This window comes from Miniopterus natalensis, chromosome 5, assembly GCF_054644295.1.
Source record: "Miniopterus natalensis isolate mMinNat1 chromosome 5, mMinNat1.hap1, whole genome shotgun sequence".
Lineage (NCBI taxonomy): Eukaryota > Metazoa > Chordata > Mammalia > Chiroptera > Miniopteridae > Miniopterus > Miniopterus natalensis.
The window spans coordinates 88,364,836-88,379,590 of record NC_142085.1 but is presented as its reverse complement, the minus strand read 5'-3'; the positions used below and the strand labels follow the sequence as shown (position 1 = coordinate 88,379,590).

The 14,755-nt window shown below is 49.4% G+C and overlaps 1 protein-coding gene across 1 annotated transcript in view; it reads left to right on the top strand.

The window, feature by feature from the left end:
• Positions 1-14,755, top strand: part of AGPAT4 (1-acylglycerol-3-phosphate O-acyltransferase 4) — a 72,148-nt gene that overhangs the window by 15,920 nt on the left and 41,473 nt on the right. The window contains exon 2 of the mRNA XM_087817734.1: positions 10,695-10,956. Coding sequence (XP_087673860.1) covers positions 10,779-10,956 — 178 coding nt within the window. The 5' untranslated portion in view covers positions 10,695-10,778. The remainder of the gene's footprint in view (positions 1-10,694; positions 10,957-14,755) is intronic.

Genomic DNA, 14,755 nt, shown 5'->3' with positions numbered 1-14,755 from the left:
AGTTGCAGTGTCCCCGAGGCCTTGTCAGCAAGTCTGCTTCCATACCTGAAACTGTAGCAGGAAGAATGGAGCAGGGAAGGATTTTTCGATACATGTCTTAGATACAGCTGGTTAAGTATTTGGAAATAAATCCTTTCTGATCCTCCTGGACCATCACTGCCAAAAATAAATGTCAGATGGATCACATAACTAAAAATGAAATTAATTATGGAAAAACTGGATGAAATAAGTGAATGTGTACCGGTTTTCTGCGGCACAAGAAGGGTAGAACAAAGACCTTCCTAAGCCTAAACTTTATAAAAGAAATCACAGTTCTTCATAATAATTCAAAACTCTAATAAGCTAAACATAAAAGTAAACCAAATGCAAAAATTGGTCGCTCTAAATGCACAGGAAAGGTGCTGTCCTATTTAATATATGAAGAGCTCATGAAAATCAATGGCAAGAGAGAGGGGAAGATAGATAAAAAGATAAGTATTTTTATGGATAAATGAATAACAAATAGATACTTATAGACAGATAAAAGCTAAGAGGAAAAGATAAGGGAAAAGCCGTGAACGTTTAAAAATATCCAGCTTCACTTATCACCCCAAAAATGCAAATTAAAACAATGAGACGCAACTTTTAAACATGTGAAGAGTGACTCTGGTTTTTGTTTTATTAACTGAGAATTCTTATTGCTGACAAACCTGATGAGATGGGTGTTTCTGCCTATTGCTGTAAGAACTTAAAGAGCGACAGACCTTGGGAAAGCAATTTGGTGACATTTACCAGATCCCTTAAAATGTCTGTTCCTTGAACCTAGAAATCCCGTATCTGGGAATTTATGCTGAAGAAATAAGCCAAAATTCAGAAAGGAAAGGAAAGCTTTTTGCCTCAGATTGTTACTCCTTGCATTATTTATTATTGAAAAGGCAAAACAACAACAAAAGCCTAAATAGACTACAATGAGGTAAAAATATAGTAATTATGGTATGTCCAGTATAACTACTGGAATATTTATATTGTGATATAGACATTGAAAATGACCTCATTAAAGGTTAAGGAAAGGACACATGACATTGATTTAACGTAAGATCTCAACTATATCTAAAAATAAAAGCCTCTGCAATGGCTTTTCTGGCAAAGAAAAAAAAAAAGGCCATGCATTCGCCAAAAACCAAGAGAAAATAACCCAAAATGTCAGTGGCTGTTACAGGTACTAGCAGTTCTACATTTTAGGACTTTACAACTTTTATATAATGAACGTGAAATACTGTTATTATAATGGGGGGAAATTGCCTTTAAAAAAAACCCTCTGACTTACACGGTGAGTATCGTTTCCTCTACTTCTACCAAAACTGTATTTTAATAGAAGATTCTTTGTTTAAAAGAAGAAAAAAAAGTTAACTCAGTTCCCCAACCAGTATCCGAGCTGCCCTGCTGGGGTTTCAGTAGGTCATTTGCTTTGGTTTTGGTTATTTCCCGTCGGCCTGATGCAGTGCCTCCTGCAGCTTCAGGGGTGCTGGAAGGGGCCCCGCCACGGGCTTCCAGAGCGGCCGTGTGGCTTGTCTGCGTGGCTGTTGCGGGGAGCGAAGAGCGTTCTGTCCTCGGCTCCGTCCTTAGCGCAGCGAGAGCAAAGCCCGGGCCTTGCCGTCACTCTTGTAGACGGTTGTTGGCGACTCAGAGTTGCTGGTGTGGAAATGAAAAGCGCATGAGGTCATCTAGAGACTCCGACGGAATCAGCATCTCCTGAGCACCTGTCCCGTAGGAAGCCGAGGGCGCAGGGGCTCGGCGGGGCTGGGAAACATTACTCAGGAGGCGCTTTTCTTTAGCGGGCGTGGTGCTCCCCCGGGTCAAACAGCGGCTCTAAGTCCCCGCGCGTGCTTTCAGGAGCCCGATGCAACGGTGCGAATAAAGCGGCAGCGATAAATACGGATCAGGGAATTTTTAACTTAGCGGGTGAACGGGTAGCTTCGTGGACAGTGGATGAACAGTTACCGAGGAACTGGGGAATGCTCGCATGGATCCAAGGATGCCTGTCCTGTCCTTGAGTCTGCTTCACAGAAATTGAAACATTGTTGCCCTGACCAAGCACTGAAACATTGTTGCCCTGACCAAGCACTGAAACATTGTTGCCCTGACCAAGCACTGAAACATTGTTGCCCTGACCAAGCACTGAAACATTGTTGCCCTGACCAAGCACCCACTCTTCCTGAGCACTGTGATCAAAGCAGAAAAGAGGGCGGGAGACCGCTGCTGTTATTAATGAAACTTTTCGAGGAACAGCCAGCCCACATGACCCCGAAAGCATCCTTCATCTCCGAGTACTCCAGTGTTCTGTGGTCATATTTCAGACCTCTCGAGAAACAAGGATACTGTAAGTCAACTTATTTTGGGCACTCACAGCCAGCAATTCTGTCTTCAATAAATGATTCATGCCAAGAAAGCATTTAAGTGCATCTGTTTTCTAATAAGTCTCTCTTCGGGTCCATTATTCACGAAGCAAGTTGGGGAAATTGCCTGGGCCCATTGGCATCCTTTTATGAAAATCAAAGAAATAAAAGATTTAAAATCTAGCCGTATTGATCTCCCTACTTCCCTGCACTCCTTACCAGGAAATAAGGGTTGGCAACAGCAGGGCCTCAGAGCTCAAGGGCCAAAGCTGCTTAACAAACAGGGAGGAGGGTAGAGAGGGACCCGCCGAAGAGAAGGGAGCCCGGCTGCTGGGGCCTGGGGCCCGGGGCCCAGGGGGAAGGTGAGCTGCTGCTGCTTGGCCGCGTTTGCTCCTCACAGCAGACCCGCCCTCACGGGCCACGGCTCGCGGTGAGCTCCACGGGCCATGCGGAGCGGGCACAGTGCCGCCTCCGTGCCCTGTCCCTGGTAAGTACCCAGGGTGTTGATGCCATGTGAGTGTCCATGAATTAGAGCGCTGGGGTTGAGGGCATGCGGATAAGTGGCCCCATTTCCCATTTTCTGAGCCCTAAAATTGCAGTGGTTACAGATGCCTCAGCATCTGCCCAGCAGAGCCCGTGCACACCCCTTGGCCCTCTGAGCCTCTGCCACCTCCGTGGGGGCGGGCCAGCTGCCAGGGGCGCCTACTGACAGATGAGAGGCTGAGATTTCTAGAGGCCCAGTGGCCAAGCTGATAGGGACACATAGATGGTCAGAGTCAAGCCCAGACCGCCGACCCGGAGCCGGGTCTTCCCTCTGCAGTTGTTTCGTTGACCCCTAGTAGAATTATGATCTCTCGGTTCCCAAGGCGGGCCCTATGGCGAGTCACACCCCAGTGCAAAGTAGGCTCCCTATCGACTGACCCGCCCCGGCCTGTGTCTGCACCGGGAAGCCCTCCCAGCCCTGGTGGCTTCGTTACACGGCCTTTGAGCTTTGTTTACTATCACTCCTGGGCTGGATGAGAAAGCCTTTCCCTGGTGCTCAAGGCTCAGAGATGGCAAGTTACCTGCCCAAGGTCACACAGTTACTAGCTGGGGAGTTGGACCTAGGGTCTGCCTGCAGCGTCGGCACCGGGCTTTGTCACGGCCCATGTGGGATGGAAAGAAGTGGGTGCTGTGGTAGTACCACAGTCCTGCCCACGTTGCCCTGGTAACGGTTAGGAGATGGTTTATATACCGACTAAAGTGCTCTTTTTTGTTTTTGGAGCCGGCTGGCGAGGCGTCTACCTCACACCTGCTTCTATCGACCCAGAGCTGGTCTCAGGCCACTTTCCCCCTTGTTGGACCTTCAGGGACAGTGGTCCCTTCATCTTCCTTGGCTTCCATGTATTGCCAACCTTCAAAGGTACATCGGAGCTTAGGGCCACCGCCACGTGGTAACAACAATGGTGACAGAGATCAAAGCAACAGTCTTGATTCAAATCCACCCTGCTTTCCGCCACATTTGAAAAGAATATATGCATGTAAAGTGGAAATGTGATGCTTTCCCATTTGCGAGGTTAATATTTCTTAGAGCATTTCAGTTTTTGGTTCCATGGTATTGGGTTTTTACCAGGACTTAAGAAAACATTTTGGAAACTTCCGTGGCTTGACCATAACTTAAAAACTGATTTCCACTGAGTATCTTGTAAAATGGTTCACACCTTTGTGGTTGGTGGAAATGCAGCCAGCCATGGGCTCCCCGAGAGGACACACACTGGGGCAGGAGCTCTCTGCACCCCGGGACCCCGGGGCCGTGGGAGACCTGGGTGGGATTTGGAGAGGCTGGGTAGTCTTGCCCTGAAGGAGGGCATGGCGGGGGCCTCTGTGGGACCCATTGGAAGAAGGACAGTGGATCAGGAACTCATGGTCACCCCAACAGTCAGGAATGATACTGAATGGACCCATGAAGTGATAAATGAAGACCAAGTTCATGCGAAGTCTGGCTAACTGGGCGCCCTGTTTGACAAACATCGTAACAGCGGTCAAGTGAAGGAGCTTGAGTTTCAGATGTTTACTCGCTCCTTGACCTTTGCCTGTTACCTTGTCTAACTAGACCTTAGTTTCCCCGTCTGTAAAATGGGGTTAACGATACGTCCCATGGTGGGTTTTTGTGGCAGGTCGTGAGCTAACGTATGTAAATTGTTCAGTTTCCTGGTCCTGCTGCCCCGAGTATTATTCAGAACGCCTGGTGTCTAACTCGACATGTTTTAATCTTGTAGATAGTAAAGCCTACAGAGGCCTTAGAGAAAACACCTCGTATAATTTCCTCCCATCTTTGCTTTTTCTCAAGGCAGAAAAAGTCGTCCAGGTTGTCCATCTGCATTTGCCTCTGAGTCTTGGTTTCCTTGGATTGGACATAAAAGCCGTTTAGAATTTGGCTTTGTCTTATAAACTGCTCAGAACCAACTATCACATGTAAACTTAGGCTCCTCAGTTTTCAGGAGACTTAAGTCTTCCTCATCCTAAAATTAGACTTTGGAGCGAAACTAGGGGTTATTTATTAGAGCGGTAATGAAAAGGTTGAGCCTAATTTAAGGCTCCTTTGGAGTTTGGTTTGTGTTAATGGACTTCATGTACTGTACAGGGATGTGGGACAAAGGGCTGCTCCATAAAATTTTAAAATCAGCCTATTTTATATAGGCTTCTGCCAAACCATTAGACGGTAATGATTTTTTAATTAGGGAATATCTAGTTAGAGATGGTGCCAGAGACAGTTAAGTGAGGTCTACGAACACTGTCTCTCCCGGTTTGTTTTCAGCCTTGGGCCATTGTAACTTCCAGAAACCGAAGACCAAGATGTGCCCTCGATTGTCAGGGCTAAGTGCTCCGTGGCTGCCTCAGGCTTGCTCAAGTTCTCCCTGCCTTTGGCTGCCTTTGCCGAGGAAAGAAATTCCAAACCTCATGGAAGGCTCAAAGAGTTTATTAGAGCCAAGGGTCTGGGGGCTAGTCCCAGGAGAAAAATCTCCAGGGGTTGAGAAAATGCTCAGGAGGAGGGCAGTTTTGCAGTTTTTTATACATTAGACTCAAAGGAAGAGACACGAAGAGGGTTGGGTGAAGCCCACTGGTGGCAGGTTAAGGAGGTGGGAGGAAGTAAAGTGGGCGTCTCTAGGCCTGGGTAAGATATATCGGAGAGATACATTCTCCTACCTTGGTGGGTGCAGGGTAGTTGACATTCACCCCCATAGTTTCTAGAGGGATGCGACAAAGATGACCGTGAGCAATGCTGAGGTGGTCTCGCCAGAGGTAGTTCTGACATTTGAAGTATGTCACTGTAGACGTAGGAAAACAATGAACAGGCCTCGCTCCAGGCAGAGATTCGTCCATCATAAAGGCCTTAGGATGCGACTTCCCTCCATAGCTTGCTGGGTTAGGGTTTATTTTTATGATGAAAACATCTCGTGTGGTTACCTTTGGTTATTGAGCTTGTCAGGCTTGCCAGGGGAGCCCCCTTTTGTTCACACACTCTTGGATGTTTTTGCTAAATTCACTCAACCTAATGTGGAACGTGAGATGTGAAAGTTCCCCAACCAGGACACCACCTGTCTGGTCACCTGGACCCACCTCCTGGCGGTTCCTTTCGTCTGGAGGCGCCGCCATCCCTGAGCCATCTCTGCCCTACGGACCAGCAGAACCGGTCTGGAGACAAAGTTCCCCACCCAGCCCCCCGCGCGTCGCTGCTTTCTGCCCATCCCCGCACGGGTTTTATTTTCTTCACCTGGTTACAGCCTCACATACTTGAGATCCTTCCCTGGAGATGGGAGCTGAGGGAGACATTGCAGCTGGATCCCCTAAGTCCCTCTTGAAGAAAACCCCGTGGAAATAACAGCGGGAAAGCCTTGCTGGGAGGGCGTCCGGGTCCTATGTGGGAATCAGGGAGGGGTCGACTTGCAGGGACCTTGGAGCTCACCGACCTGAGGGTGGAGATGCTGCCGTGGGGTGGTCAGCAAGCCCGGATTCAGGTTGGCTGACTACCTCAGCACCTGTGTGCGTGTGCATGTGAGCGTGTGTGTGCGTGTGTGTGTGCATGTGTATGTGTGAGTGTGCATGTGTATGTGTGTGCATGTGTATGTGTGCGTGCATGTGTATGTGTGTTGCGTGTGTATGTGTGTTCGTGCATGTGTGAGTGTGCATGTGTGTGAGTGTGTGCATGTGTATGTGAGTGTGTGCATGTGTATGTGTGTGTGCATGTGTGTGAGAGTGTGCATGTGTATGTGTGAGTGTGTGCATGCATGTGTGTGCGTGTGTATGTGTGTGTGTGCGTGCATGTGTGTGTGTGCGTGCATGTGTGTGTGTGCGTGCATGTGTGTGTGAGTGTATACACAGGGATAGCTGCTGTTAGCATGGGGTAAGGCGGGGGTGCACAGGGGCCTCCGGCCAGGTTGCCTGCACATTTCAGAATTCCTCCTGCCTGTCCTGACGGGCGCATCACCACCTTTCTGCTCACTTGCCAACTCTGAGTCCTCAGCAGTTTGCAGGCAGCACTCTCTCCCTCAGGGACCCGCAGGTGTCTCCCCTTCGTCACATACGCTCCCTCACCTGAGCCCCTGACCGCAAAGGAGGCTGGGAATGGTCTGTGCAGGCCCGTGACCAGGTCGGGGAAGGTCTCATTCTCACTGCAGGAAAGAAAAATAAAACACAAAGTCAAAGAATAAATCACCGTATTTCACCCACCAGAAGGAGCCACTGTCAGTAGGTAGCTGCGAGTACAGAAGTGGGTGTAGGTGGGAACCATGTAAGCGCCCGCGCTGTTGTTTACGGTTCCGAGTCCTGCTTCTTTGCTAATTCTCTCACTGGTATATTCTCATGCCCTTCAGAGGTCTAGCCAGCTGGTGTAACGCTCTTGTCACCAGGGCCATTCAGTGTCCCCTGTGTGCAGTCCCTGGGCCTCTCCCGTCCTTGTAGGAACAACTTGCTTTTATCTCCAAATGGTGCGTAGGGAGGCTGCTCCCCTGACTGAGGAGCCTCCTGCAACATTAGTGACAACTACCTGTTTTTTTCAAGCAGCTATGAACCAATTTAACGTAGACACATAACTAACAAGGTGCCCTGGCCTGGCAGAGACTTTGTCAAGTGATTAGTTAAATTCGAAATCTACTGAACTATATCAGTAGCCTGGAAAATCAAGGTCATTTGTAGACAATTACTTTGAATCTAGTGACGATTCCTAGTGACAGTTGCTTTTTGTCTGTGTTTAAAATGCTGGTTCCATAATTCTCAGGGGATGTCTGTTAAGACTCTTCCTTTTGAAAAAGCCAAGTAATATGTCCAAATTGGGTTTTCTGGCATTTTTACTGTACTCTCTGATTCGAAGAGAGTGTGTGCAGAGAACCAAGCCAGCCAGGGCCTGCCCGTGAGCCCTCTAGGGCTTGTCTGTGACTCCTCCTTAAATGTCACCAGTACTGTGTCAGTTCACCGTGGTTCACTCAGGAGTAACAGGGGTGCTACCAGAGCACGACGGCCCTTGGTCTTTTGCAAAGAAAATAAAAAACAACTTACCCTTTCCTCATTCCTGCTACTGACTGGAAGCCGAGGAGGCTGCACTCGATCCCTGCACTCCCGGTGCCAGCCCAGCACCGCAAAGGATTTGCTGAATTCTTTACAAACCCCAGGCCCCAGAAACCCAGCGGAGAATCACGTCTCTTCTGGCCAGGTTGTCGGGCAGCTTTCAGGCTGGTGCGGGGACCGCGAATAAAGGTCATGGATACTCAACAACGCACTGTGACGGCTCCCCGCTGCGCGCCGAGGTGCATCCGTCCGTTGACATGGCTCCTAACAGCCACGTGCGTGGGGTATGAGCTTCCCACCTGCCCCTTAGGGAGAGACGGGGTGTGGCACCGGGCGTGCTGGCAGGAGGTTGGCAGCCTGGACATCTGGGAAGGGCATGGCCTGGGAGGCAGAGGCGTGCTGCTCCAGCCCTGCGGAGGGAGCCCTGCCTCGCACCCGGAGCTCCGGGGAAGGGACGTCTCAGCCGAGATGAGCCCACTTCTGAGAAATCAGGCCGAAGGTCACTTACCATTTCCTTCCTGTGGGAAACTGTGGAAATCGGGCAGGAGTGCCGCGAACCTTCCAGGTCAGCCGGGTGTAAATGCTTTCAAAGAGCGCGCTTTGCGACTGTTCACAGGCCCCAGCCCTTCCTCCAAACCAGCCCGGGTGGCCCAGAGGCGGGTCCCATTTCCCCACCTGCCAGTGGTTTGCGATTGTGAATTTCACTGAGGCTGCCCCGGTTTTTGCCCTTGAGGTCATTTCTGGGCTGCTCTGTGGAGGGGAGGTTGGAGCCCAAGGGGAGCCCCCACCTCACACCCCAGAAGCCCAGCAGCCCAGACGGCTGCAGGGGAAGGAGCTCGGATTTACGACCGAGTCCTGCCGGCCGGTGTGGCTCAGTGGTCAAGCATCGTCCCAGGCACCAAGAAATCAATGGTTCGATTCCCCATCAGGGCACATGCTCAGGTTTCCGGCTCAATCTGCAGCAGGATCGATGTTCCTACCTCTCCCTCTCCCTTGCTCTTTCTAAAATCAATAAAAACATATTTTTTTTAAAAGACTGAGTCTTAAGACCAGCCGCTCCCTGGCGACCTCAGGCAAGTCTCCCGGCCTATGGGTCATCCCAGTTTATTACTCTGAAAAATGGGAAAAAACCAGTACTCATCCCGCGGGATTCTTGTGAGGTTTAAAATATGGTAACGCGTGAAATGATCATACAGTGTTTTTGGTGCTATCGGTAAAGATTGTGGCCAAGGCCAGGGTCTCTCAGCTGTGACTGTTGGAAGCTCGTCCTAAAGGCTGAGCTCTTCGGGCTGCTCTGCACCGATGCTGCGCTGGCAGGAGGTCAGTCGGGGGCGCCCCCCTCGGCTCCCTCTTTCTCTGTGGAGTTCTCCGGCCCCTGCCTTTCCGCTTTCCCCCGGGGGCCTGTTTGCCAAACCGTCAAGCTGATGCCTGTTCCATTTGGGGGTCGGGGAGACTGGTCACAGGGTTGGGTGGGGTTGCTGTGTGTGCTTGGAGTTTCGGGTTTTAGAGCCGGGGTGTATGGGGGGGCACACACGTGCCAGGTGTGGTGCAGGGTTCTTGCTTTGTAGTTGGTTATTTTTGTTTACTGATATCTCAGCATTCATCCCTCGTCTCCCTTCATTAAATCATTCCACAAATACTGCTTTTTAAAAATGGAGCTCCAGCCCGGCCGGGCGTGGCTCAGGGGATGAGCGTCGACCTAGGATCCAGGCGATCGGGGCTTGATTCCCGGTCAGGGCACCTGCCCGGGTTGTGGGCTCGATCAATGACTCTCTCATCATTGATGTTCCTATCTCTCTCTCCCTCTCCTTTCCTCTCTCTGAAATCAATAAATACATATTTAAAAAATAAAATTAAATAAATAAATAAAAATGGAGCTCCAGCCCTGGCCAGTGTGGCTCAGTTGGCCGGTGCACCAAAAGGTTGCCAGTTTGATTCCCAGTCAGGGCACATGCCAGGGTTGCAGGCTCAGTCCCCGGTGGGGGGTGTGCAGGAGGCCGCCGGTCGATGTTCTGCTCTCACATCAATGTTTCTCTCTGCCTCCCCTTCTCTCTAAAAATCAATAAAAAATATTTTTTTAAAAAGATATTTAAAAAATATATATTAGTTCCAGCTGTGTGCCAATGAGCGTTCCCAGTGCTGGGGAGACCCCGATGACCCCCCAGATAACCGTGTGCCCTGGAGAGCTGAGAGCCCAGGGAGGAGGGTGAACGATTGAGGCTACCAGGTGATACGCTAGTGTAGGGGTCTTGGGAGGTGGAGGCCACCCGGGCTCACCCCAGAGTCTCACCCAGAGCAGGCTTGAGGTCAGGAGGGTCCTGCCAGAAGGAGTGGTGTTTGAGCTGAGATCTGGGGGGTGAGATGAGCGGCAGGAGGTGAGGGGTGCTGATGGGGGTGGTCTTCAGGCAGAGATGGCAGCTGGAGGGACGACCCAGAAATGTGGACACTGTGGTGAGCGCCCCCACTGGAGAGAGGAGCTGGCAAAGTGGGGAGCAGGGGCCTCTTCTCGGTGGGGAGCTGTGGGACCCGGGCCAAGTTGCTTAGCCTCTCAGGCTCAGGTCCCCCCTTGGGGTGTTAGGACGACTAAAGGGACTGTCATTTTTGAAGAGCTGATGTGCCCAACACTAGGTAGGCACTAAATTTGCTAAATTAGAAGAAATCAACTAACACACAATGAGTTTCATCTCCAGAGTCTAGTGTTTTTTTAAGAGTTTTTTCCCTGACTATGAAAGCACGTGTTATTTTTCTAACGTTTAACGCTGGGTTGTGTTTTAGACGAGTTCCCGGGTCCGGACCTTTCTTCCAGCTGGAAAGAGCCTCCTGCGGGGCTTCGCGGCTCCGGGTGAAAGCGCCGCCACCATGGACCTCATGGGGCTGCTGAAGTCGCAGTTCCTGTGCCACCTCGTCTTCTGCTACGTGTTCATCGCCTCGGGGCTCATCGTCAACGCCATTCAGCTCCTCTCGCTCGTGCTCTGGCCCATTAACAAGCAGCTGTTCCGGAAGCTCAACTGCCGCTTGTCCTACTGCGTGTCCAGCCGTAAGCCCCCGGTCCCCTGCGTCCTGGCGGCGGGCGGCCATCCGGGCCGGGCTCCGGGCTCCGGGCTCCGGGGCTCTGCTTCTGTGTGTTTGGTTTGGGTCTGAAGGGTCTATTTTGTTCTCTTAATATATTGGTTTTTGAGTAAGGATGCCAACAGCACAGAATTCAGCAGGCACAGAGGGTAAATATGAAGAGTAAATATGCAGTCAGGCGTTTCCTCCTCAGAAGGCAGAGGTGTCCATAACCTCTTAGTTGTCCCTACAGAAAAGCATATACAGGGTGTCCCCAAAACACGTACACACACTTCAACAGCTGAGAGCTCAGCTGATGTTTCCTTTTTTTCAGCCAGACTAAGCTTTGAATGAAGGAAATTCATCCGAAAATGCTACTGAGAGTTTGAAAACTCAGTCGAAGCACAAACACTGCCTTTATAATTATTCAAAGTGTGTATATATTTTGGGGGGACACCCTATATGTAGAACTATATATGGGTCTTGCGTGTGTACCTGGATGCAGACGAGCATCTGGCATGTCTAGATGCACAATGCAAACGCATATTAGAAAAACTAAATGGCATTTTAATATTTTGTACTCATTCTTGCTTTTCTTTAGCTTTTGATTTTGAAATAATCATACGGATTCGCATGCAGTTGTAAGATATGATGCAGAGAGATCCCGTATGCCCTTCAGCCAGTTTCCCCCAATGGTAGTGTCTTGGATACCACAGTATAATATCATAATATCCCAACAAGAAAGTTAGCGTTGACACAAGCCACCAACCATATTCAGATTCCCCCCTTTCCATATACATTCGTGGGTCTGTGTGTGTGTGTCTGATTATACTGGACTGTTTAAACGTGACTAATTCAAGTGGCCTGAATTTCAAAAATGAAAAAAGACAAATCAGAATAATGGGCTGTGTAGCGATGAGTTTCATTGGTGACTGGCCTTGAATCCTCCCCTGTTCTCCACGGTAGAACATGTATGCACCGTTGGCAGTTACATACATGGGCTTGGAGGTATTTGAAAGTATGAGCTCTTTCAAAGGAAGCAGTTTTAAAATCTCAGCCACCTGAGGTTATGCCCAGAGCCCAAAATTATTGCCATCACTCTGAAACCCTTTAAATGAAGCGACCGAATTTTATTCTGAATCAGAACAATACAAGCTGTGGACAGTTGTCCAAATGGATTAGTATGAACCCAATCTTGTTATTTGTTTAAACCTCAAAATACTCACTTGTGAGGGGAAACAGATAATAGAAATATCCCTATTCTTGATTTCTGTCACCTGCTCGGAGCTTGCAAATATGTCTGCTACTATTTCTGATATGGTTTGAGTGCTGGACCTGCTCTGTCTTATATTAGAGTATTTTATATAAATATGTCTTGAAATGTTAATAAGATCATAAGGCCAAATTTTACTTGCAAAACAATATGTTTAATCCGTGTGCCTGTGGCCTGCTGGGTGCAATCACCCATTCGATGCAATAGTGTGATGCCAGGTCCTTGCCATGCGTTTGTCTCTGACACTGGCCTCTGGTGTGTGGGTGTCTACCGTAGTGCAGAGAAGGGACAGCCTGTTGGGGCGGGGAGAGGCGTCCGGATGGCCTGATCCCGAGTCCTAGTGGAGAGAGTTTGCATAATCAAGGGAAGAGGGCAGCTGTCCCTTACCCTGGCATTTCGAATGTCTTTTCATACTCTGGCCGTAGGCGTCTGCTTAAACAAAGGTAAATCCGACAAAGCAGTGCTGCTTTCACTCTTCACTGAAACCCGCGTTTATGTTGCGTGCACACTCCTGGGAAGACTCCCAGACCTGCCAGCCGGCACTTTGACATGATCTGTATTTTCTTTTTTTCTTTTTTAAATTTATCTTTATTGTTGAGAGTATTACAGGTGTCCCATCCCCCCCCATTAGCCCCCTCCACTTCTCTCCCACCCCGTCCCCAGGCCTTCACTTTGTTATTAACTGTGTCCATGGGTTCTGCATATATGCATATAACTTCTTTGGTTAATCTCTTCCCACCCTCCACCCTCCTTCCCTCTTTCCTCTGAAATATGACCGTCTGTTGCCTGCACCAATGTCTCTGGATCTATTCAGTTCGTCAGATTCTTTTGTTCATTAGCTTCTTCTCAAAGAAGACCCTTCAACTTTTCCTGTAGTGCTGCTCTGATGGTGAAGAACTCCTTTAGCATTTTCTTATCTGTGAAGCTCCTTATCTGACCTTCAATTCTAAATGATAGCTTTGCTGGGTAGAGCAATCTTGGTTGTAGTTCCATGTTTTTCATCACTTTGAATATTTCTTGCCCCTCCCTTCTGGCCTGCAAGGTTTCTGTTGAGAAATCAGCTGACAGTCATGTGGGTGCCCCCTTGTAGGTAACTAACTGCTTTTCTTTTGCTGCTTTTAAGATTCTCTCTTTGTCTTTAACCTTTGGCATTTTAATTATGATGTGTCTTGCTGTGGGCCTCTCTGGGTTCCTCTTGTTTGGGACCCTCTGTGCTTCCTGGACTTGTAAGTCACTTTCTTTCCCCAGGTAGGGGAAGTTTTCTGTAATTATTTTTTCAAATAGGCTTTCAATTTCTTGGTCTCTTTCTTCCCCTTCTGGCACCCCAATAATACGAATGTTGGGCCTCTTGAGTTGTCCCAGAGGCTCCTTATGCTCTCTTCATATTTCTGGATTCTTTTTTCTTTTTGCTCTTCTGGTTGGGTGTTTTTTGTTTCCTCATATTCCAAATTGCTGATTTGATTCTCAGTGTCCTCTACGCTACTGTTGATTCCCTGTAAATTATTCTTCATTTCAGTTCCTGTAGCCTTTATTTCAAATTGGTACTTTATTATGTTATCGATTTTCTCAGCTGTTTTCATAATAATATGCTTAAACATCCTTACAAACAAAATTCTGAACTCTGTATCTTGCTTGGATCTATTTCATTTAGTTCCTCTTCTAGAGATTCCTTCTGTTCTTTCCTTTGTTACATGTTTCTTTGCCTCCACATTTTGCCTGCTTCCTGGTGTTTGTTTCTATGTATTAGGTAGAGCTGCTATGTCTCCTGGAATTTGTAGAGTGTCTTTGTGCAGTAGGTGTCCTGTAGGGTCCAGCGGCTCAGCCTTCCCCGTCACCTGAGCTGGGCCTTCCAGGTGCTCCCCTGTGTGGGCTGTGTGCACTGTCGTGTTGTAGTTGAGCCTTTGTTGCTGTTGGTGTCCCTGGGAGGAACTGACCCCCAGGCCAATCGGCTGTGAGGACCAGCTGCAACTACAGCCAAAGAGCTGCTGTGCTGGAGACACCCCTATGGAGCAGGATTTACTTCAGTGGAGCTTTGGTGTTCACCAAGTACACCCCTTGAGTGTGTCACTGGTGGATGTGGTAGGGTTGTCATCCAGCGTGGTGGAGTCTGACCACGAGTTGCATTGTCTCTGGGGCCTCCAGGGAGGTGCAAAGTCAGCCTGTGCCAGTGCCTTGCCCAGGGCCACCCAGCATGAGCTACTCAGCAAACCGTAGTTGGCTGCTACTTGTGCTGGGCTTGGAGGTGCCCAGGAGAGGCCCAGCTATGAGCCAGTGCAGCTACCGCTAGTGCCAGGCCTGGGGCCGCTTATCAAGCCGTATGGGGCAGCTGCTGCTTGTTTGAGAGATTTTAGGAAAGTCCTAAGCATGAGGCTCGGGAGGCCACTTGCACAGAAAAGCCCCTGGAAATGGCCCGGATGAGCTGCAGGTGGGAGGGGCGGGGCCTCCGGGAATCACGGGGCGGGGCCAAAGGTGTGGGTCAGGCGCTGGCGACTCAAACATGGCGCCTGCCCGTGGG